Genomic DNA, 25,624 nt, shown 5'->3' with positions numbered 1-25,624 from the left:
TAATTATCATATTAATCAGTTTAACCCTTTATTTAATCAATAGACATTCTCCATTAAATAACCAAACCATACCCATTAATTAAGACAGTCACGACAAAGTCTATATATTGCAATAAATACATCCCCACCGACACTTGGATCCGATCCGCACAGATTAGGGAAAAAAGCTCAGATTTATTTAGCTAACAAAAATAATATTCAAGGGACGGACCAAAACGACACAGCTTCCCTTACTGGTTGGTTACACAATAGCCTTGAGGGAACCGCGAGGCTTGTCGTTTACGGTGGGGCAGTAATTCCTGATGGCGGTAAGCTCGTACGGCGCCGTATCGAGAGCCAGCCACTGCTCCACCGTGAACTGCTGCTGCTTGCACTTGATGTGGGCCCCCGTCGTCGTCACCTCAAAGTAGTTGACGTACCATCCATGGTTAGGACCCGAGCCGTCGGAAGTCAGGTTGATCGCGCAGATCGGGGCGGGTAGGCACGGCGCCCTCCCGCTGAAGATGTCCAGATTACCTCTCTCGAAGTAGTTGTGTCCGGGCTCCATCAGTCCGCCCCAGGCCTCCAGGTTCTTGATCCCAATGTAGTCTCCGTACTTGTCGTACAGGCGGACGCTGATGATCGAGTCCGTCCCGCCCTTTATGATCGATCCCGTCCGAATGTAGACCGTGTAAACGCAGTCATCGTCCTGTAAAACAACCGATTGATCCGTGAGAATTCCGGCGATGCTAAAAGATAAAACAAATTAAAACCCCAAAGAAAAAAAAAAAAGAATGAAAGGGAAATGGGATAATCTTACGGAAGATCGAACGATGGAGGTGAAGAAGAGCGAGAGGAAAACGAAGAAGAAGAAAGTGTTGAGAGCCATCTGAATAGTGAATAGGGAATGATTTGGACGTGTGAAGCTTCACTGGCTGTATACAATGTTATATTGTTCTATTGTTATATACCAGGACGGCTTGGGTTGTGGGGGAATTCGATCGGTGTCATGTAATGCATACGACATCGTTTGTTCAGCAACAGAACTCAATTGGTGATGTGGCGAAATTTACCCCTGCAGTCGCCCGATTTGTAATGAAATTACCAGATTGACACTGACATTCTGTAGTGGGTAGGATCCAGGTCTTATCTGTGAGACTGTAGTTCGTACATAACCCCACCGTCCAAAAAAAGCTTTAATTATTTTGGCGGCATCTTCTTTATTACATTTCCACTATTTTTTTTCACTTTCTAGGGAGACGAAGCATATTCTATTGATACCACAAAAGGTCCATTTTCTTAAAAAAAATAAACGAATTTTTAGGATAATTATTTTTATTAAAATTAATATAGATTATAATTTACATCTCGAATTATATATTAAAATATATATTGATTATTTGGGCTATAAGTCTCTATATTTTGCCTTAAAATCAAATTATTTATCGTATTTTTAAATTGAACATGTTGCTTTTTTTTTTTTTGGTATGATTAATAGAATTACTCGCTTTAAAAAAAAAAAAAAAATTTAGCACACATGGGAAGCATATTAAGAGCTTAGCTGTTATGTATGATTTTTTTTAATGGCAGACAATGTAATGATTGTACCGCATTAGCATGCATGCTCTTTCTTCTACTTTTAGACAAATTATCATTGAAAATGGAAAATGTCCATGCCAATTGAATTGGTATTACTTTTGTTTACATATTTTCTTTTATAGGATTTTCGATTAACGAATTAACATTTAAGATATCAATTTAATGATTTTTACTAAATAAAAAGTTGTAAATCTAATCACAACAGGTGTCACATATTTATGTAGATGTTAGAGGAGATCTAGAACAAATATATATATATATTTAAAGACCTGCTATAGATACAAAGAGATTATATAAAATAAATCCACAAACAGATGTGATTGTATAAAATCTATTAGATCTGCTTTGAGAATTAAGAGAATTAAAAATGCAATATAATTATAATATTACTATGAGATTATATATAAATGCATGATTGAGAATTTGAAGAAAAATTATGGATTTTATATTGATCATTTTTCTATATTCATTGAGAATATAACAAAAAAAGAATTGAAGAAATTTATAAAGCATCATCATGTTATTATAATTTATCTTTTTTTTTTTTGGTTTTGCATTAATTTATTTATTGACTAGAGACTTAGAAAATTTGGAAGTATGAAAGCAATCTCTCCGGCCCCTCCCTAGCTCGTGTCCATGTTGTTGTTATTATTATGGAAAAATATAGTTACAAACATAATTGTATATTAATCTGTGTACCAATGTGATGTGATTGGTCAAAAAGTAGATTTTATTGAAAACAGTGTTAATTTAAATTTTAAGTATGAATGAATCAGTATTGGTACACAGATTAATACGTGACTGTATTTATATATAACAAAACTCTATTATTATTTTGTCGAAAGTTGCTTTATGTATTATTAATTACTTTTTGGTGTCCTACAACTCATGATACGCATCACTCCATACAACTCACTGATTCATCGGGGTTGGCACAAGAGACTCATGCACATGATCTTAACATGTGCTTTATTAGAAGTTGCACTCCATGCATGCGAGCTCCCAATCAACACGATCGAGCCATACTAAGGGACTCAAAGGCACTCTTAGAGTTAATCGTTTCATTACACATATGAGATCAGATAAAAGTTAAATAAAATATTATTATAATATAAATTTTTAATATTTTTTTATTTAAAATTTAAAAAATTTAAATTATTTATCAAATTTTATGTACACATTTAGAAAATTTATAATATTTAGATGATTTATTCAACCAAACAAGACCTTAGATTTGGTCAATCTCTTGATAAGTACGTCAATACAAGTTATATATATGAGCATATATACATGGCCATCGATGACTCGGAGTGAGTTTAAAATAACCAAAACCACCATCCAAGACAGCTCGATCTGCACCTTAGTTTATCCAAGATTTGTTCAAGGAAAACAATTAATTATTGGTTTTAAATTCCCCTTTTAATTTGAATGCGCCATCATGTTAATTATAACTTCATTGGGCTCCCCCACTAGCTCTTACTCTAAATGGTTTCTTGTAATAATAAAATATATACATATACATATATATATATATTAATTGGTAACTTCGTGAGTTGCCCATATTAATTGGAAAACCAAAGTGGATTTCCTTAATTCCCCACGTACAATCCTAACATATTAATTTGGTGTAACTTTATATATAGCTAGTTATCTTCTGGGATACATACATCTTCTCGAGAGGGGAAACCTAAGAATGCTCAAATTATTTAGCCACAAAAGGCATATGCATGCATGCATGCATCCTTAATGTTGAATATGGGAATAATGTGATTTTTGCTACCACGTGCACGTAGTCAGGTGCGATCCCCTCCCATTCAAATCCCTTATGAATACTCCTAAATTAATTTTTGCTATGTCGTCCAAAACCTTTTCAATTAACAATAAACATAAAAGTGAGTCAATTATAAAAAAAAAAAAAAAAATGTGAAAAATTCAATCTTTTTTTGATGCCCGGACCCAATTTTTTTTATAAAAGACTTGCACAAAATTTGTACATAATTTAAGACTTGCTTCCCATATATCATTACTCTTCAATTAAATACATTCATGTTCTATCATATTTCAACTAATGTAATGGGCTACAACTTCCAATAAACGTTACTGGAATTAGCAAGTTTACAATGTTTATTAGAGCACGACATGCTTATACGTACGCAGAAGACTGAATATATAAAATGTATGTAGGAATTCCCTTTAGAATAGCATAAATATTCTAGAACATAGATTTCCGAAAAAAGACATTTTTTAAGGGGAAAAAGGTAGATAATACATTCATTAATCTTACAAAATAAGGTAATTTGCCCTCCTACCTAACTCAAAACAAGTCTGTGTAGTTTGTAACCTCTAGATTGACCAAGTAAAACGATCCAAAAATAGGGTGTGGGAAACCAATGTGACCTCAAAGCGCTACTACTCGACCCTACACCCACTCAAAACATGCGTTGTCTTTCTCCGAGTTGTAACCTCCCCTTTCTTTCACCTCCTCTACTTGCCAACCAACCCTCATGCAACCATCTCAATCCCCCCCATAAGCATGCAATTATTTTTACTCTGCTATATACCCTTTCCACCCGCCCACACCATTTCTGCACCCCTCCCCTTTACCCATGGAGGGGCGGGTTTCGCCTGTTGGAGGCGATGATAGTGATGATGATCCTATAATGCCACCACCTCCACCTCCACCTCCGCCACCGCCACCTTCGTCATCTCTACAGGCCCACCACTCTGAAACTTATGTGATCCAAATACCTAAAAATCAAATTTATCGTATTCCACCTCCTGAGAATGCTATTATTGCAGAACGTCACCGTACTCCAGATAAAAATAATAAGAACAAAGTATGTCGTTCCAGTTTGTGGATAATTGGTGTCATCTTGGTTGCTGCTGTTTTAATTGGGCTAGCGCTAGTGGTTTTCTACTTCATATTTAGTCCAAAAGTTCCTATATTCTCCATTGCGCACGTCCTAGCTAAGAATAATACTCACTCTTCACCTCATAAACATTCCGGGCCAAGGTACGAAATCTCCATGGATGCCAAGAATCCGAATCAATTCATGGCAATTAGTTACAAGCATGGGGGGCTTGCCACATTGTCTTTCAAGGGCAAAAAGATTGCTAAGGGCAAGTTTCCAAGATGGTATCAAGGAGAGAACAGTTCTAAAAGGATTAAAGTTTTCTTACAAGCAGCAAATGCAGCGGTGCCTAATGAGATTGGGAAGATAATGATGAATGCCAAGGCCAAGAAATCAAAGACATTGGTCTCTTTAGCTCTAGATGTGAAAGTTCCTGTGAAGGTGAAATTTGGTGCGATTAAGACGTGGAGTATGGACACGAACGTTGCATGTAAACTTAAGGTGAGTACATTGGGCGTGGGTTCGCGGATATTGTCGCAAGATTGTCACACTAAATTCAAATTCTAGAAAGTTGAGGTAATGAATATTGGCTTCAGTCGCACTCAAGGTCAGCTATATTGAATAATTTTGATTATGCTCATTTTCATCGCCATATCCCCCTAGTGTTAGTCCCTCTACAGTTTCTTCGACGAAACTTTTATTTCATCTAATTCAAAGGACGAGATTATATATATATGATACTTTTAAGTACGTAGAAAGTTCCTATCTGACAGTACTATATATAGCTTTGTGAAGTTTCATTGTCGGCGACCGTACGTTAGAATAAAGGCCGGCCATTTAGTTAAAATATACCATTTCTTGAGTGTTTTCATCTAGTACTTTTCATTCTAAATTCTAGCAATTTCACAACATCTACCGATCTTATAATGTAGTAAGTAGTAAGTACATTTAAGCAGTTTCGTATGTCTATATATTACTTAAATAGACAGCTGTTCATTACTTAAGTAGAGAGGCACTTAAATGTATTACATTAACATGATATGATCGAGATCAATAAAATTTAAGATAGAACTATATATTTCACTAATTTGCTTGATTACATCAAGGGGATATTCGTATTATTGCACCAAGTTATTTCCTGACTGAAATCTTGGTTGCAACTACATGTACGTGTTCATCTTATTTTTGTAATGGACAAATCTGTCCATTAGATTAATGAAACTAAAAATTGAAGTTACACGGGTGTGGGGATATCCCAAGAAATAGGACTGAGCACCGACTTAGTCGGAGTAGGTATCTAAGACATCCCACTCCAACTTATCGGATTGGAATTTGAGTGGAGCCGGAGGAGCGCCACTTTTCTTGTTTTGGCTTTATATTTAATTAGCCAATTTTTAAACAAGACTTAACATATAATATATCTTCTATTTTTTTTGTGGGCTTCCAGGTTTCAAGTTCACTAAAACTACTGAAAAAAAAAAAAAAAAAAAAAAAACAGATTTTAGATATGAAAAACTAAAAATATAACTAAGAATGTTTCATATGTTGGCAAACCTGGAAAAACAAAAGAAAACTCAAAGAAATTAAAAATATACAGTAAACCCTTTAAGCTATTCTTGATATACTATCATTCATAATTTCATATTAGAGTCTCAAACTCCCAAATAATCTAAAACCAATAAAATGATTGTTTAACCATTTAGCTAAGGCACAACTTAACACCCAAAGTCTCAAATAATACCTAACAAGTAAGAGCAACCACGAGCCAATTATGGTCCAATGACAATATCCATCATCCAATCATTCATAGTTCATCCAATCATTCATAGTTGAATAAATTATAAATAGGAAACACAATCAACCACTCAAATACAAGCCAAATATTGTATTAGAATCTAGTTACATACTACTATATTAGAATTTAGATAATAAATCAATAGTCTTACAATATATATATATATATATATATATATATATTATACATGGTACATGAGTCACAATTAACTAGTCAAGTTTCATCTATCCTAACATATAATATGTATAAGAGTGATACTATGATATATAGAAACACCAATTTCTCATCTTAAAAGGCCTAATAAGATGAGTAGGGTAACTGGAGTAGGGTAACTCCTTATAAAACTTAGGATGAGTTTGTTCTTAAGGCGTGTGAGACTTCTCAATGCCCCCTCATGTGTGAGTCGATATTTTCGGTACCATCATCATGGGTAGATCACAAGATCCTATCATCGATCATAGGTTACCTGGCTCTGATACCATATAAAAGTCATGTAAGATTTCTCAATACGTCCCCTCATGTGTAGACTGGTATTTCCGGTACCATCATCGTGGGTAGGTCGCAGGAGTCCATCATCAGTTATAAGTTATCTGGCTCTGCTACCATATAGAAACACTCATTTCTCCCCTTAAAAGACCTAATAGGAGGAATATGATAATTTTTTATAAAACTTAGGATGAGTTTGCTCCTAAGCTGTGTGAGACTTCTTAATATATCCCCTCATGTGTGGGTTGATATTTCCAATATCATTATCGTGGATAGGTCGCAGGAGCCCATCATGGTCATAGGTTAGCTTGTTCTGATACCATATAGAAACATTAATTTTTCTCCTTAAAATGCCAAATAGAAAAAGTATGGTAACTCGTTATAAAACTCAGGATGAGTTTGTTTCAAAACCGTATAGAACTTCTCAATATGATGTGCAATGTGTACATATAATTGATTATTATATAATAGATTAATATATAAAGGACCAGAAATCGAATATAAGAGAGAGAAGTCGAAAGAGAGATTGCAATATAAAGATTGCAGTATTAAAAGCAAAAACATACAAATATAATTATTCCAATTTCATAATTTTTGGACTAGGAACAAAACATCACCAAGTAGGTTTCATTAGGTGCAGGAGAATCCATTAGCACTAGGGTGCGCAGTACTGCTATCATTTGCATTTGGAGCGCAATTGTTAAGGATTTTTATTTCTTCATTGTTGTACAAAGGAGTCTAAGCACTCGTAGGATTCTTATCTCATCATTACAATTTTTTTAAATTTTTAAATAAAATAAAATAAAAGATAGTTTTTCAAATATCAATTTAATTTTTTCAAATTCTAAAATAATAATAATACTTCATTTAACTTTTAATTTTTATATAAAACTATTTTATCTCATCTAACTATCAAAACGAGTCCTAATTCTATAAAGATATATAACTCCAAAAAAAAAAAAGAATTCTTGGAAAAGGTCATCACATTCTGCGGTGGCATGATGTACATCAGTACGGCTGAGTTTTCCGCACACAAAAAGTGGAGGTTCTCGTTAGGGAGGTGGAGCCGGACACCAGAAAACTCCCGGTGGAGTTCATTTATGGCAGTGGACGGTGGTTGAGCTCAAAATCGAAGTCCATGAAAAACAGCGCGTATCGTGTTCATCTTTACTTGAGACAAGCATTTGAAATTGAACACCCTGGTTTTGTCCAGAGATGTACTTTTTCCAATTTTCAGTACTCTCCATTCTGGGCCTGCTCGGGAAATATTGACATGGGCAAAATCTTGGGATTAGGAGCCCAAACAAAAATTACACCAAGCACGCTCAATAGGTTTTCATATAGTGAAGTGAAGTGAATAGTGAAATTCAACAGAACTGACAGTAATGCAGACCGGCCCAACCATGACACCCCAAGGCCCAAAGTAAAGGGTTCTGGCATGGACATGAACCGAAACATGCCTGGCTCTGGATCCATTGGGCCTATCTTTTGTTAGTAATTGAGCCCTCCGGCCCACTGCAGCCATTCCCTTCACTCAACAGCTCTTTCAATGCATGCATGCTTGACATTGCTACGTACTCATCTTTTCTTTTCTTTTTTTCTTTTATGATCATTCACGACGTTTCAGCGTTTAGGAGTTTTTGCTTTCTATTGACAAGTCTTATTATCTGTATCTGCATTACAATCAGCCGTCTATATATATATATATATTACAGTCTACAGAAGAAGCATTTTCTATATATGAAAAGTTGGAATTTCTCAAACAAGAAAACAGAGCTGAATTTCCAATGGAACGGTTAAGGCTGTCTTGATTATTGGTCGGTCTTTGATATGATTTAAAGGATGTAACCTTTACAAGAGTGGAAACTAAGGAGCTTGATGAATACTTTAGAAGATGCATTTTCTTTTTTCGTTTTCTATTTTGTCCTTAAAAGTACTTTACAACTCAGTAGTAATGATGGAGTTTAGACAGGGGCCTACCAATCTTGTTTCTTATAATTAACTTGCGTCGATCTGCACATGGTTAGACGTTGGAAATTTCCATGTCTCTTTTCTTAGTTTCAATTAGAAATGATAATCGATTGCAATACAAAGTCATGTCTTCGATTCCTTCGTGTTTCACATATATAGTTCCCTTTCTTGCAAATTCAAAGACTTTCCAAAGTGCAATTCCCACGATAACATTTGAACATAATCAGGTGAAGCTGCATGCATGCTAGCTAGACCTGAACTTTTTGTATTGCATTTGATCTTTGATTGAGTTCATCAACTTAGAATTAGGACGTACGTGCTGCTTACCCAATTTGGAGGGGAAAAAGAAAGACCACTTTAAAGATCAATTGAAAGTGATGAAATCCTTCTAGATTTATACAAGCATGAGCTAGCGGCATATACGTACATTAATATCGGGAACGAGGATAAAACCAAAGAAAGAAGAGGAATTTACTTACCCAAATCCCATTAAATTTTCCCTCTAATATCATGCCCGTATAGATGCTTGCAACATGATATACTAAGATAAACCTATGCAATCCATTTTTTTGCTCTTATTCTAAACTAGTACTGTTGTAATCATCGTCCCAAATTCCCTTATTTTCTTCTAATTTTATTTTTATAGATTTTGTTTTGTATGCAGTCGAAACTGAACTCATGAACCCATCGGATGAGATACGTATACAAGGAATATTATGTACTGTCTCATCCCAGCCAATCCAGTAGGAATTGGACACGAACCAAATTAAAATCAACATCACTTTTTCTCCCTCCCCCCTCTCCCCCTCTTTTTTTACAGAGAAGTGGCTACTTTTTTCGTAGCCATCATAACTCTTCTAATCAAACACTAATTTTCCTTTAGACATTCCTCCCACCAATGACCCATTGACACAGTCCCAATTACTCAAATATTCCTCATCAGCAAGGCCCAGCTTTCATACTGACAGGTTTCAACCATTGATTCATTTACACACAGGCTTCTGAATATTTGTTCCCCATAACAAGGGCATCTAGGGTCACATGGGAATCCCATAACAAGAGTTTGGCGCATCCAACCAATAACCTACCCATATTCTGCATGCTTAATATATATATATATATTATATACTACTTGTATTTATGTTATTCCAAGACAAAGCACCACCCTCCATGGTTCGACCCTCAATGCGGGGACCGATTCCCGATTGCAGCACGTACACGTGTTAAAGAGATCTGTTGTGTGCATTGTGAGTACCTGACACGTGTGCTTCAGGACCATCCCTGGACAGCATGAGCTCTGACACGCCAAAGCCACAAGCTTCGATCCCGTTTCCATGCTGTTCTAAATCTTACCAACTATATATATATATATACACAGACACATACAGATTACAAAGAGCAAAGTGAAATAAAATAGGCAGAAAAGTGCAGAGAAACGAATCACAATAAACAATAGGCTTGGTCTAGTTGTTCACATGAAAGATTATGTGGGTATATATTTATTCCAAGGTTTGGGTTGGTGGGAGCAAGAGGAGTGTTTGTGCCACCATCTGATGATCTTATTAATTAATTGATTTTGTTTTAAGTTTACAAACAAGACCCAAGATCCAAGATAGGTTTCTTTTTTCCAAAGTAATGAATACAAGGAAGGTGGGAATTCAGTAGTGAGAGAGTTAGTTGGGTTGGAGGGAATAGAGTCTCAGTTTTCTGTGGGTACCAATAATTGAATCTTACAAATACTCAGTTTAATTCAGTTAAGTCGCCAATGATGGTTGAATCTAGATAGTGGACTTCATCTTTCCACGTCCGAAAGAGACTTGAGGGTTGTCAAAGCTTGGGAGCTAGCTACTGTCCCCATTCCAAAATCCATGTGTCTTCACATCAAATATATACCCCTCCCCACCTTTCCCCCTTTTTAGTGGATTCCAACTCCTCATTCAACCATAGATCATTTACCAAACCTAACCAAAAAGTTCTTCTCTCCTGATCGGTACTCTCCTTACAAAGTGAAAAAAATAAAATAAATAATGCTCTAGCTAGGAAAACAAAAATGTAGCCGATTCCATTCAACTGTGATGTGGGGTTCCTCAAAATCCAAGTACCCAATGGTGAAGGCCAGCTTGTTTCTATATCAATGTTTGCAATGTATATGCAGCTTGAGGCCATCTAATTGATCAAGCATGCAAGAACCAATTGTTCTCTTGTTTTCATGAATTCTGTAAAGATCATCCATTAAACCTGCCCTACAGTTAATGTAGGTTTTCTTTTTAATAAAGAGTTTCCAACAACATTCAGTTTCTTTGGTGTGTATAGTACCTTAGTCCATTCAAATAAGTTTGTTCCGATATTATTTTATATCTGTCTCACTTATGTTCTACATAATGGTGCCAACTCATCCTCTACTTTCAAAAAGCTTTTCAATTAAGAAAATCATGAGTATCTCTAACGCATATTAGAATGATTCTACATATTTTTTTACTACCTTGTCTGAGAAAAGGTTGTAGGCAGATCTCTGGTATGTTGAAAAGGAAGCAGCTTTAAGGTGGTACAAGCAAATAGATGAATGTGAAAATAGTACCTGACAATAATTCAATACTTCTATTTTTCCCCAGTTTATTGCTAAACGAAAAAACAAATAGGTTTCCAAGTACAGTCAATTATGTAGCATTAGCTGGAGCATATATCTTGATTATTGTAAACATATTAGCTAACAATAATTCACTCATTTTTCCCCATAGTTTAGTGCCAAGTTCCTTAAAAAACAACTTGAGAAGTGAGGTGCGAACTCAGAGCTAGATGGCAATTACAATTAATAAATAATTTGCCATTTCGAATGGATGATTCAAACCCATGCTGTGCCCAAAGTTGCAATTCATTTGGACAATATTGGAATGGGGCTGATCACCTTGACATGATGAAGGACAAGGAGAAAATTGCTTATTTTAAATTCCGTACCACCATTCATTTCCTAGCTCTAAGTCCAACTGCAGCCTTAGTTTAGTCAGACGTGCAGTTATTTGAAAACTGAAGAGAAAATGCTTTCTGCTATCATTTAGAGTGCTTTATATTCCACCAATTATTGATCTAAAAACACATCTATATTAAGAAATATCACCTTTGGTCTACTATTTATATAGTATGAACTGGTGCATGAGAGACAGATATTTTAGCTTTGACCTACCTTTGAATGCTACTTTTCGTGAATCCAAAGATCCTTGATATCTGCAAGTTGTGCATATATATGATATATATGATCCATTAGAAGCTCTCGATATTTTTGGAGAAAAGAGACGGGATTTTGTGAACAGTCATCAACTTAAATATAAAACAGGAAAGTTTGATCTGCAAAATGTAGTAGGCCGTATCTGTGCAACATCTTTTCGAACATCCAACGTTATCCTTTTGACTCAGCATGAGATACAATTGCAAGCAAAAGAGTGAATGATCTCTGGTAGTTGATAATGGGCCCTCACATTACTTGAATATCCAATTGTCCAATCACAAATCGTTTACAATCTCTTCAGCTTTCATAAAAGCTTACCATATTCGTAGGAGCCATTGTGCAAGTCTATAAACTCTTTTTGCATTAATCCACAATGGTTAATGTATTCATCGCGTGTTGGAGTTTTATAGCATAAAAAATATTAGTATGGTCAAGATATTTTATACCAAATAACATTAGGTCAATGGTTAAATGAGAGAATCAGGTTCAAATAACTCAAAAAAATATTAGCATGGGCCTTTTATGTTTGGAGTTGTTCGACAATACATGAGATGAATAATAAGTGAATAATTATATATATATATATATAAATATATATATATATATATATATATTTATAGATATTCTAATACAGAAATATTAATTAAAAGAAAAATATTTCTTTGTGATAAATTATTTGTTAAAAAATGAATATTTTTTATTAAAAATAAGTCCATTTATATATGATCATAAATAACTGATAAATATTATTTTTTGAGAGCACTCTTTCTACCAAAGGACTGAATTTTGACTCCTTATATTTTTTAATCTCTACCTCTCCTCTCTCGATCTCGAATCTCAACAACCGTAATGGAAGATAAGAGACCACGCACTGACAATAACAATGGCAATAGAAAGCCTGCTTTCATTGGCAACTTTATCTGGATGCCCCTAGCATATGTATAGTTCTCATTGGTTACTGGTCAAAACACTGAGCCTCCATTTAAATATTAAGTTTAGACGTTTTTAATAAATATGAACAAGTTAATTTAGTAAAGTGAGTATATATAGTCTATCTAAATAAATTTAAATTTGATTTGATGTTAAGAAGAATTTAAAAATATTTATAAAAGTTTAAAAAATTTATAAATCTCATATATAAAAAAGTATTAAAATGAAAAAAATTATAAATCTTTCATGTAAAAGGATTTTTAATTAAAATAAATTTAATAATTTAAAAATTAAATATTTAAATATTATACTCAGTTTAAAACAACTAAACAGGACCTGAAAGTACTTCTCAACACCAACAATTTTATTTTTTATTTTTTGGTAAATTATACCAATTGTTAACAAAGGCAACTAACTATGGAAAATTACATTTTGCGAGCTGAAATTAGGCTGCAGGGGAATACTGAATTATGGACAAGTTTATTTGTCCTATCAAGAAGCCCATCGAAGTAGGATAACATATTAATAAGTTTTTTATTATTGAAAAAAAATTATAAATATTTTTTCACATCTCAAATGACCATCACTTCTTATATCTGATACTGAAAGATGGCATCCATCTCATAAGTTCCTGATTTTAAATATGCCGAGAATGTTTGTGAATTTTGTTATAAAAACCTATGAATTTTTCTCAGTTTATTGAAACTAAATACGTACTCTGGCTGAAACAGAACATGTTTTTCACTGGCTCGATCGTCATTATAATCTTTTCTGCTATATTTAGGAGAGAGAGAGAGAGAGAGAGAGATCTTTGAATCAAGTTGAACTTGTTTTTCCACCCCCGTACAAAGGTAGTTTACAAGATGTACAACGCCAAAGACAAGAAAATGTCACAGTAGCGTTGTCTTTCCACCCATGTACATTTCCTAGAAGGGTGGCCGGGATGGCCATATTTTCATATTATTATTACTCCATGCACCTTAAAACCGTGCTCGTACGGAGGGTCGTTTCCACTGGACCAAGCGTTTCAAAAAGTCCATAACCTACAAGAACATTGAATAGTAAATGATATTTGATTAGTCACATCCCAACACCAGCAGGCATGCATGGAAATAGTTTTGAACAATTTTCGTTCGTTTCCATGTTTTTAATCAAAATAGATTCAAGAGTAATATTATATATAATTATTTTTACGTATTTTTTATGCATTCAACTGATATAATTGACTGGATTAATTTTTTTTTAATATCCAATCAATTATATCATTGAAATGTACAAAAGAGTACATAAAAGTGACTGCACATAAAATTTTTGTAGATTCAAATACGTGTATTGGGTACTTGCCTCGTCTGGTTCTCGTAAAAAATACGATGCACTGGTTTCTTTTGGGAACTTGGAGACGAGAATGCCAAAACCTTGTCCTTTCTCTCTTAACATCTATGGACAGGAAAACTTTAAAGCATTAGTCTGCCATTGAATACATCTTTCAGAGCAATACATACATACATCACCTAAAACAAATTGGATACCTTGAATGCATCTTCATCTGTCCGATCATCTCCAATGTAAACAGGAAATACATCCGTACAATTGGCAAATCCTATAAAAAAGAAGATTACTTTATTATATATTATAGCCACTGGTGCAAAAAATATAATTGATATATATATATATATATATATATATATATATATATATATATATATAAGTGTGAGAACATTGCTAAAATAATTGGAGGCCTTTCTTTTAGCTACTTAATTTTCATGGTTGAAATTAAAACTCACCAAGAGACTCTAACAAAAATTCTAGAGCCTTCCCCTTGTCCCATTTTATGGTAGGACGGATTTCTAGCACCTGTATTATTATGCAAAAACCAAAATATTTATTAATTAAAAGGGATATCGACAGATCGACTAATTAATTAAGATTTTAAGGTCATTATCAGAGCCGTCTCTCATACCTTTCTTCCTTGAGTAAGTCGAAGCTTTGGGTACCCTTTCAGTACCGATCTAACTTGTTGGGCCAGTTCATTCCATTTCTGTATTTTCACGTACATATTAAGTAAGATGATCATGTACGTAGACAAAACATGTACTAAAAACGACCATGGCAATAGTATTGTGATTGTGACTTTCGTAATATATATATACCTTTTCCTCAACACGTCGAAAATGAACAGAGACACAGAACTTGTTGTGCTCCACTTGAGCCCCCGGAGTTGCTTTAGTTTTCTCCACCAACTGCTTGTAAACCTGAGAATTCATGTTTCAAATGATCAGCTAACTCCTCTTCATTCTGTTCCTTGTAGGGTTGTACCCATATAATCATATATGTGAGATTTGCAAAGAAAATAAACCTCGTCGATCATCGGAAGAAATTTACTCGCGGCTTGGAACTGAACACCACGAGCACTACCCTGTAGAGCGTAAATATGAAATATAGAAAATTGTTAGAAAAATTCAATTCGCATCTTCTTCTTTTTTTTCTTTTTCCTCATTTGGACAAAAAGTATGGAGATTATAAGATATCAGAGGAAGTACAAAAATAGCTTCAGCTCACTCACTTTCTTGTATTTGGAGCCTTTTGCCGGTCCTTTAATGTCCATGCCATGGCTTCCGGCATAGTACAACTCTGCTAATCGTACGAAACTATACACCTGCAGATTATAAAACAACAAAGCTTCTTTAACTCAAAAGCTATCGACTTATCTTTAGAAGAAAAAGTAATTTAAACCTAAACAATCGAAATAGTATGGCTACAAGAAAATAAAAGAATCAAACTTCTTGAAAAATGTACCTTATCTCTGCACCTCCCACTCACAATGGCAGTGGGAAAACAGGCCGCAAGTTTTCTCACCGTCTTTCTCATCTGAGTTGTACGAAGAAAGAAGACATAGTTTAATCACTTTTGAAAGTTGTGGGCATATAAAATTAAGATGAATCCAGCGAGGAAGATGAGGAGAACTAACCGCATCAGACATGAAAGCTCGATCCGGGTCATCGACTATCGGAGAGAGTGTGCCGTCATAGTCCAGAAACATTACTATCTGCTTTCCCTTTGAGGCATCAATGATTTGCTCAAACATGTCCAAGGCTGATGGATGGTGATCCTGTTTTCGAATAACAATACAGCAATAATCAGATTCATCATTCTGAAACCTAACACAACCACCAAAAAAGGGAAAAAGGGAAAAGAAAAAAGCTTTTTTCGTTGAGAAATGTTATGACTCACAATCCAGGAACTCTGGTCATGGTCGGCCAAAGGAGGCGCGGTTCTGATACGGGTAGGAGAACAAGCTCTCATCGAGTCAACCCAAGCACTTATTCTTCCTTCCCTACAGATCTCAAGGTTCTTCAGATACTTCTTAGGAAACTTCTTCGGCGTTGAAATGGAAATGTATCCGCCGGCCGTTGCTGCGGTGAAAATTGACTGTTCCGACATGCCCATAGTAATTGCCAGGTTGACACGAGATTTGGTATCAGAGGCTAGCACATTCTGTTTCGTCATCTTTACAGCTTTTAAAACTTTTTGGCCAAACCAATACGTTTCTTTCTCTTCCAAAGAAGACCAAACCAAGACTACGAATACCGAAAACAGAATAAGCAGATTGGAGAAAAAATTATGGGGAAGAGCAGAAACAACTTCAAACCCGAGATAAGAGGAAAACAGAGTACGAGACAGCTAGGTAATATGAAGGGTACAGAGCACTCGTGCTTCGAATATGAGTTATAAGAAAAGCAGAAGGAGAGAACTGCGAAGACGAGGAATGAACAGAGACAGTCTGCGTTCAGAAAGCAAAGGCTAAAGAGAGGGAGAGTGCGAAAGTATGGTGCCAGAAAAATTTACCCGCAGCATGGCCCATTTATAGTTGCGACCGCACACAAAAAGACAAGATATATCGATGGCCTCTCCCAAGAAATAAAAAAAGAAAAAGAAAATAAAAATTCTTTAAGTGGAACCCACTCTTAATTACACCCACAGAAATTCTGGGAGGTCCACCCGCGTGTTGGGTCCCACGTAGTCTTCCCTCAATTTGTACAAAAAGCACCGCCGTCTTCGCCCGTCATCTCAAAGCACAGAAGAAGACATTAACAGTCTCTTCTCGTCGGCCAGTTCAGAGAGGTAGCAGTCTCCTGTCTAGAGAGGTAGCAGTCTCCCCATGTGGAATGCATTCGTTTGCTCCTTCACCTAACGTTGATCTCGGCCACGTGGCATTCTTTAGCTCTTTGGAGTAATAATCAGATCATTTTCATAATAATTAATATTCCCATTTTATATTTACATAAATAATCTATAATTACATAAAATAAGTTGGCGCTAGTCTCTTGTTAGTTGTTGTTAGCCTGCCAATTAAGAGAGCCGAGTGCGACTTGCCAACTGAACAAAGGGCATCCCCCTGAGTTGGCTATTCCTAAAGAATATAGTTGGTTGTCTTGAAATGGAGATCGTCTTCATTAAATCTCACTCATCTACGGTCTACCCTATTAACTGCAACCCTAGCAATATAGGATAAGGGATCCTAATTCAACCACCTGCTGCTTTCAACGCTCAAGGCGCTATGCAGGTGCAATTAATAGCCTCCTGGCTGCCATTTCTATTACTACTTTTCTTCTTCGTATGTCCCCACCACATCCCAAATCTACTTCTTGTCTACTGCATCTACTACCTACCATTGACTCAAGGCCCAATGTACTGGTTCTCAACTTTTCATGGTATTGGTTTTTGTTTTTTGTTTTAAATAAAATTAAAACAAATATGCCATAATCATTTTGGAGAATTGAAAGTGAGCCGACTCTTTTAACTTAATATTTATTCGATGCAACCTAATACCTAATCAATGCTCAACGTGTACTGGATGGGGATATCTCTGATAAAATTATTCTGTTCAACGCTGAACTTTCAAATCATTTTACTCACCAATCTGACAATCACCCCTTGCGGGATGGAAACTTACTGCTTTTTGTCACTTTCTATAGGTTTTAGATGTTATCCACTGTTCAATGTATCCTGTTTTCTCTTTTGTCATTTGGATAAGGGGGTGGTGCTACTCACAGGACGGAGTCCACCGTAAGATCCACCGATTAGGTTTTTTTTTTTCTTAAATATTTTTTAAAATTTATTAAAAAACTTAGAAATTCATCAAAAAAATATTTACAATTAAGTAAGAAAAAAAAAAAAAAAAAAAAAAGAGAATCGGTGGCTACCATCTATAAAATAAGCATTTCCATTTGGATAATGTTCGTATTTATATATATATATATATAAGAGAAATAAAAAAGGAGGAGAAGTCAATGCATCATTGCTTGGGAGAACATGACGACTCATCAAGAGCGTTTAGACGCTTGCTCATGAAGAATTAAGTTAAAAGTTATAAGGGATTGGTATCATAATATTTTATTATTATTTATTTATTTTTAATTAATATTTTATTATTATTTTTTCATTACTATTTACAAAAATATCTAAATTCATTTCATTATCTAAACGTGATGGCTCTGTTTGAATAGTAAAATTCTTTTATTTTATTTCATAACATCTAATTTTATTATTATAATTCTTTTTTAAAATTTTATATAAAATATAATAAATAATTTAATTTTTTTAAATTTTAAAATAATAATAATATTAAAAAAATAATATTATAATAATATTTTATTTAACTTTTAATTTCATCTAAAATAATCTTATCTTATCTCACTATACAACCACACAAGTTTACCAAAGATATAGGGATACCAAACTTGAGGAACATAAATTTCATCTCTGGCCATGTCGACTTAAATCCTAACCTTATACTGATCACCCAACCACACAAGCTAAGAACGAAATTAGGATTAAAAATGGCCCTTTTAATAACTTTACCTAAAAATTCGAGAGAAAAGAAACCTAATTTCGTTTGCATGCGCATATGGGAGAGGTAGGCTTTTACCAATGGTTTACTTAAAGCTTTATCTTAAATAGTTAATTAAAAGTCACTTTATCTTTTTTTTAATTAATAATATTTTATATGTACTTTACATCTGTTTATCTATCATTTATCTATATCAATTAAATATTTATTTGTTTAATCTTTCTTTATTCCTTTAAAAAAATGCTATTGTAAGAAATATTATAAAAGAACTGTAAAGCGAAATAAAATATAATAAAAAAGAAGATTTCACATACATAAACAATGCTTATCCAACGTAAATATATTTTGCGGGAGATTGTGGTGGGAGGTCTAAAAAGTACGATAGAATGGTATAAAGTGCTTAAATAATAAAATTTATTTATTTGATAGTTTTATATTAAAGTACATCTAAATCAAGAAAAAACAAAAAAAATTACATTTTAATAAAAACACCAAAGTGATACTTTTTGTCAGAAGCACTTTAGAAAAAGTAATCTATATTTTACCGTGCTATATACATTACAAAATGACCCTCATTATTTTAGCACAATGATAATTTTGCTAATCTATATTTTTTATTATTTTCGTATAATCTACTTAAAACTCTGTCCATCAGTATTTTTCATTCTTCTCCTATCATTTATACATCATTGAAAAGATTTTTTTTTCATTATAATTATTGAAAAATCTATTAGATTATTTTTGTTATTATTTTATTATAATATTTTATTTTTATCAAGTATATGCCCTTTTATATGTCATTTTTATGTCAAAAGTACTTTTTAAATTTTTTTTCTAAACAAATTTAATATGTTTAAAAGTGCTTTAGACATACAAATCCCAAACAATAAAAAGTTTTTTAATAATAGAGCTTATTGTATTAAGCTCTAACCTATAAATCTTAAGTTAAAAGTAATATTTTCTACCATAACTCTAAATATGCACTGCATATGGTAATTAGTGGATCAGACAACATCCAGCAGGTCATTTACATGATAAAAATTTGTTTATAAAATTTAAAATTTAAAATTTATCTTTTAAATTAAATTAAATTATATCATATAAATATTTTATTATATATTATCAACATCATCTTATAAATAGAATAACTCTTTGCATAATTGTCGCTTCCTTGAAATTGATTGAAAAGTAGGTCATTTTGGAGGACATATAGCAAAATGCAATAATTTATCCAACAACTTATATAACAATTAATTCTTTTCCCAAAGCAACCTAATTTATAATAAAGTAGTCATGTATGTACAATCGGATCTCTACATTTCCTAACTTTATCTTAATTAATTAAGAATTTCAAGTACAATGGTCATAATATTGTATCCTTGTACACCTCAATTAACATATATATGTTGTCAAACTATAAATAAATCTTATATATTTTACTTTTTACTCTCTGATCTTATTGTTCTTAAGCGTATTAAAATAGAGAGACGGTCCAAAGCTACTTATTTTTATTTATTGATTTTGTAGTCATAAAAAGTTAAAAAAGTAATCGAAAAAGAGAAGTTATAAAGGATAGATAAACTTTCTTAATCAAAAGAGATACCGTGTTATCCGCCTAAATCTACGGTTATATTTATAATGCTCCATATATATCATTGTTTTTTGCATTTGGCTGTACATGCTTCTTCAATTCATGCAATGCTTAATAAGAACGTCTTATAATCAAATCGGTCGATCATTCGAGTATTATTTTTCGTGTTTCTTTTTTAACTCTTGAGGATCATCAAATTGAACTTAAATAGTTGAAAAATTTTGATTATATTAATCGATATAAATAGGCACAGTCAAAGTTCTCAAGTCGAGGATCGGAATTATTATAAGGGATATACTTTAGATATAAAAAGATTATATAAAAATAAATTTATAAATTAATTTGATTTAATGTGATACGTCAAATTATAAAATTATTTTTATTATAAAATAGATCTAATAGATTTTATAAAACTATATCAATTTATGAATTTATTTTTAACAGTTTTCTTACTATAAATTAGACAAAAGGAATTTTTAGTTGTAAAATGGTTAATTGGCTCTTCATCTTAATTTTTTTAAAAATTTTATCAAAAGATAACGAATTAAAAAACATATTTAAATAAAATATTATTAAAATATTAACATCTTTTTGTTTTCTCTCTCTTTCAAATTATAACCGACGGCCACTTAAAAATATTCTACCTTCGTTTTCTTTACTGTTCTTCAATTTGGAGAAAATGCTATCATGATTCTTGATATTACGATATATGAGCATTAATTCATCGAATGAAATTAATAAAAAAAACGATAATGAATTCAATAATTTATCGAAAGTGAAAAGCAAAAAGAATTGGAATATGCTATACTGTTGCAGTAAATCAATGGCCGCCTATCCAACAAGAAACAACCACGAAGCCCTAAACACATCAGAACCGACGTATCACAGGTTCACAATTGCTAGAGACCTAGGTACGTAGAGTCGACATCCCGACACCACACGTGTGCCATGGCATCTATAGGATATCCCACCTTTAATTTTTTTTTTTTTTCCTTCTCACAAGGTACTAATTATAAGCTGAGTGCACGTGGTGCATTTTCTGCAAACCTCAGGGTGATGTGTGGGTACAGATGAGGCCCACGTGTGGTGTGAACAGGTAATTAAGTTGGATGGTCGGTGGATTCGGAAATAAGCACAAGATAACCGACACATTAGCTGGCTTTTAATGTTTGGTGAGTTAATGATGTTGTTGTCCTAGTTTTAGCATATTTAGGAGTTTCCAATGAAACTTCGTTGCATTGTTTGTAGTGTTTAATTTTCAATTATTTCATGCATTTCGAGGTGCGAATATATGAGGAAACTTGTGGTTCTGGTGAGAGTGATTTGGCTTGGCGTAGGTATTTCTTCTTCGATCTTCTTTTTCTTTCTCAATAATTAAGAAATTTTTTATTAATCTTATATTAATTAGCACATGGGTTGCAACGTCAGAACATAAATATTTATGTGGTTTTATTTTTTATTTTTTTAAATTTAAAAAAATTTATAAACCTAATTCATTTCATAAAATTAATTCAAGAGATTTGTTTCAATCTTATAAATATTCCACAAACTTTATTTATAGGTAATGTGTTTTTTATTCTTCAATACCCTTTCTCACGTGCATGTTAATATTTTTTTTTATCTTTATCATGAAGTAAGTAGTGCAGGCCCTATTCATCATGTGACAGAATCTGATACTATGAAGAAATATTATTGATAAATAAATCTAACATTATCTGTCAATAAGGTTTTGGACATATTTATAAGATTGGAGTAAATCTCTCTCTTTAAACTGGTTTTATGAGATGAGTTAGATTCATAAATTCTTTCATGATATTAAAGCTAACCACATGACAAATGGCAAATGAGAGCCCACACTTTCTATCTCGTGACAAGGATCAGGAAAAATACTGACTTGCACGTGAGGAAATGTGTTAAAAAAGATATCTCACATCATGTTGCTTGTGGACAAGAATCTGGATATATTTATAAAAAATGAGAAATCATCTATTATAAAATCAGTTTTATGAAATGAGTTAAGCCTATGAATTTCTTCAAGACCCATAAATTTTAAGAAAAATATAATGTGTCATTTGTAAACTTAATTTAATATAGTAATTAAGACTTGAGTTAAAGACTAGTATAGGAACGATTATGATAGTAAATGACGCATATCGTGTGACGTATCCTTGTAATGTGCAAATAAATATTTTCGATTAATTTCCATCTAACCTTTTTGTTGGATGGATTTTCCCAGAAGGTGTCATTTTAATCTTTAATAAAACGTGTTGTGGTTAGGATGGTTTCACTTTTCGTTTCCATTAACTTGTGTAGTACTATGCTAAAAGCTGATTGCATTATTGGGCCAATATATCTAATATTTTAATTCAATTTAACGTTAACCACAACTTTTTAGTTCTATATTCATAACTTGTTTATAAAAAACGAAAAGAAAATGACCATGACAATACCAAAGCAACCAGCTGCAAAAATACACATCTCATATTGGAAAAAGGTCATCAGTAGTGTTTTTTTTTTAAAAAAAAAAAGAAAAATTGAGCAGGCTTTTTATTGCACTTGAATCCAACCGACTATTACAGAGTTTTTCAATCAGAACAAGACTCTGAGTCAACAAATCAGCCACCGCATTATCCTCTTTATGTACAAAATTTATATCCCAATCTAGCCTCACTTTATCGACCTCTTCATCTGACCATGCCAATCCCAATTTTCCTCTGCACATTAGACTGCCTTGATCACCACCTGCGCATTACCTTCCAAGACAACTTTGCTAAATCGCAGCGCCGACCAGAAATTCATTGCAGCCAAGAAAGCATTGCATTCTACTATAACTGCATGGTAGCCCCATTCCCCATATCTGATCACACATGGTAGCCAAGATCTTGCCTTCATCGTCTCTAATGATAACTCTAATACCAGTGGCCTGGTTCTTAAAATCCAAAGCTGCATCAAATTAAGTTTTCTTTAACAAAACCACTCTCAGAGGTGTTTGTTCCTATTCCCAACTTTGTCTCCTGTCCTCCCTTTTTCATTGAGCTTGTTGGAACTCATTTAAACCTTCCATTGCAGTTTTAATGACCATTGAAGGGCTATCAAATTTGTTATTGAAGATGAATATATTTCTTCTTTGTCATATACTTCTCAAGATATAACACCCCGCTATCCATAATTAATAAAGACGTTATTTGTTATGGAAAATCACAGGAGTCGGATTGCTATTATTGAACCTGACTTAAAAATATATTTATTTATTTTTATTCTAAAGAAAGCGCTAATTACAATTTTTTTTTATTAAAATACTAAAATCATAAATGAAAGTAGGTACAAGTATTTCTTAAAATTTTTCAAAGTTTGTGCTATAAAAATTATAACTTAAAATCTCTATACATGATTAAGGTCACTATTACGCCTTCTTAGACTAAATCTGTCCTGCAGTTTTACCTTTATAGATATTCTAACTTGGGGTGGTTTAAAAACATAAAACAACTAAAATGAATCGATAAGTAAATAAGAAATTCATCATAACGTAAACATACTTAACATAAGGTTTTTCATAAAATATTTCATGTAGAGAACTTCAAATTATGACTATTTATACGTATGTTATGATATGTATGGCTTATTTTGGTTTATCTTACTTATTATACTGGCTCACACACTTAACCTTATATGTAAGGTTGTGCACCGACCCTACATCCTGTGGCCGCAAGTAGAGTTGCTAATAGTATTTTAGCATACTATAGTGGATCATGGTTAGTTTCGTAGCTTGCATATCCACCCATAAACCGCATTAGTACTATGTATCTAAATCACTATCTGATTAACTGTTATGAGCTTATCTTATCAGTGATCTTATAAAAGCTTACATGTTTTGTGCAATGTGAGATGTATGAGATATATAATATACATATAACTATAATATCTAGAATGAAACATGATGAATGACGTGCTTACAAATATTATAATATGCATTGTACATAAACACCGGCTTTCAAAGAAATGGCTTTAATTATAATATATATAATTAGCTAATGTATACTAATCCTAATTTATAATCAAATTACTTATCTTGCAGTGTTAATTTAATATTTTCAGCATGAAATCGATTATGTGAACTAGAATGAGAGAAAAAACATGAGGGATGTTGTGAGTGGAATGAGTCAGTCGATTATTTGAGTGGTGAACATGGGACATGCATAGTGCTGGATTGGGTATCTTGGGTTTAGCCACTGCACTTATAAAGTTTGTGGGTTTTTTCAAATAATATACTGAAGGGAGATATTTATAGAGAGATTTAGAAGATGTTGCCGATGAGTTCGAGTTCGAGTTGGACTCAATCACGATCATTCAATAAGAGAGTTTGAGTTTAAAAAACATAATCTAATAGTTCATTCAATGTAGGATCGGCAATGACTAAGACTGTGTAGGGGATTTTAGTTAGTAATGATTTTAAATTGAAATAAATTTTTAATAATCGATCTTTAAATTCTAAAAGGATTCTAACTCATCCAATAAATAATAAATGAGATTTAATCTAGTTCTTGAACATAATTAAAACTCATAATCAATTTCAATAATTTATCGCTCATAAGCGTATTCAATATAGTCAATTAAATATAATTTAGGCCCAATAAAAATTATCAATATTCTGACCTCAAAATTATTAGGCACAAGATGAGGGTCGATCCAATTGCTCTTTAATTAATAATGAGCAAATCCTATCTCATAGCTGCACAAAGTCTTTATAGTTGCTGGACCACTTTTGAACCAGGCTGCTATCTTTTGCCCAAATATTTGTTGTATTTTCTGTAGTGGCACAAGTCTACAAAGCATGAATGGTGTTTTCTTCTTTGTACTAATAGAGAGAGAGAGAGAGAGAGAGAGAGAGAGAGAGAGAGAGAGAGAGAGAGAGAGAGAGAGAGAGAGAGAGAGAGAGAGAGAGAGAGAGAGAGAGAGAGAGAGAGAGAGAGAGAGAGAGGTGTTTAGAATTTTCCTCTTGTGTAAATTCACTTTGGTCGGAAGGGTATTGTGTCCAGCCTTCTAGAGAATATTTCTTTGCTGCCCCTAGTATTCTTAGCCTAGCCTCCATATTCTTTTCCACCTCTCATCCTTTTCATTGAAACTAGAGGATTCACCATCCACTTCTTTTAATTTGGAATGTGCTAGATTATAAGCAGTCATTACTGAGAATCTACCATTTTTATTGAAATTCTATATCAACCTATCTTCAGCTATTGTCTTACTGATTGAGATACTGCAGATCGATTAAGCTTATTCTTCAATAAAGTTGGCTTTAATCAAATCTACATTCCGACTTCTTGTTTTTTCAAGTAGTAGCTCACACACC

General features: G+C 33.3%; 3 protein-coding genes across 3 annotated transcripts; 1 reads left to right on the top strand and 2 right to left on the bottom strand.

Annotated features, from left to right (window-relative positions):
- Positions 1–53: 53 nt before the first annotated feature.
- LOC122306647 (PLAT domain-containing protein 2-like) lies at positions 54–960 on the bottom strand. Its single transcript, XM_043119090.1, has 2 exons — positions 800–960; positions 54–688 (listed from the first exon to the last, which is right to left on the bottom strand). The coding sequence occupies exons 1-2, from the start codon at positions 866–868 to the stop codon at positions 242–244; spliced, it is 516 nt and encodes a 171-aa protein (XP_042975024.1). The 5' UTR covers positions 869–960; the 3' UTR covers positions 54–241.
- Positions 961–4,028: 3,068 nt separating this feature from the next.
- Positions 4,029–5,036, top strand: LOC122306787 (NDR1/HIN1-like protein 13). Its single transcript, XM_043119296.1, has one exon. The coding sequence runs from the start codon at positions 4,185–4,187 to the stop codon at positions 4,995–4,997; it is 813 nt and encodes a 270-aa protein (XP_042975230.1). The 5' UTR covers positions 4,029–4,184; the 3' UTR covers positions 4,998–5,036.
- Positions 5,037–13,640: 8,604 nt separating this feature from the next.
- On the bottom strand, positions 13,641–16,677 carry LOC122306852 (probable trehalose-phosphate phosphatase H). The gene is made up of 11 exons (XM_043119379.1): positions 16,067–16,677; positions 15,804–15,944; positions 15,632–15,703; positions 15,399–15,491; positions 15,192–15,251; positions 14,986–15,087; positions 14,796–14,873; positions 14,620–14,689; positions 14,365–14,435; positions 14,180–14,272; positions 13,641–13,878 (listed from the first exon to the last, which is right to left on the bottom strand). The coding sequence occupies exons 1-11, from the start codon at positions 16,340–16,342 to the stop codon at positions 13,816–13,818; spliced, it is 1,119 nt and encodes a 372-aa protein (XP_042975313.1). The 5' UTR covers positions 16,343–16,677; the 3' UTR covers positions 13,641–13,815.
- Between the last annotated feature and the right edge of the window lie 8,947 nt (positions 16,678–25,624).

This window comes from Carya illinoinensis, chromosome 4 (assembly GCF_018687715.1).
Source record: "Carya illinoinensis cultivar Pawnee chromosome 4, C.illinoinensisPawnee_v1, whole genome shotgun sequence".
Taxonomy (NCBI): Eukaryota; Viridiplantae; Streptophyta; class Magnoliopsida; order Fagales; family Juglandaceae; genus Carya; species Carya illinoinensis.
Note: the sequence above shows the minus strand (reverse complement) of the source record. Positions and strands in the feature narration are given on the sequence as shown.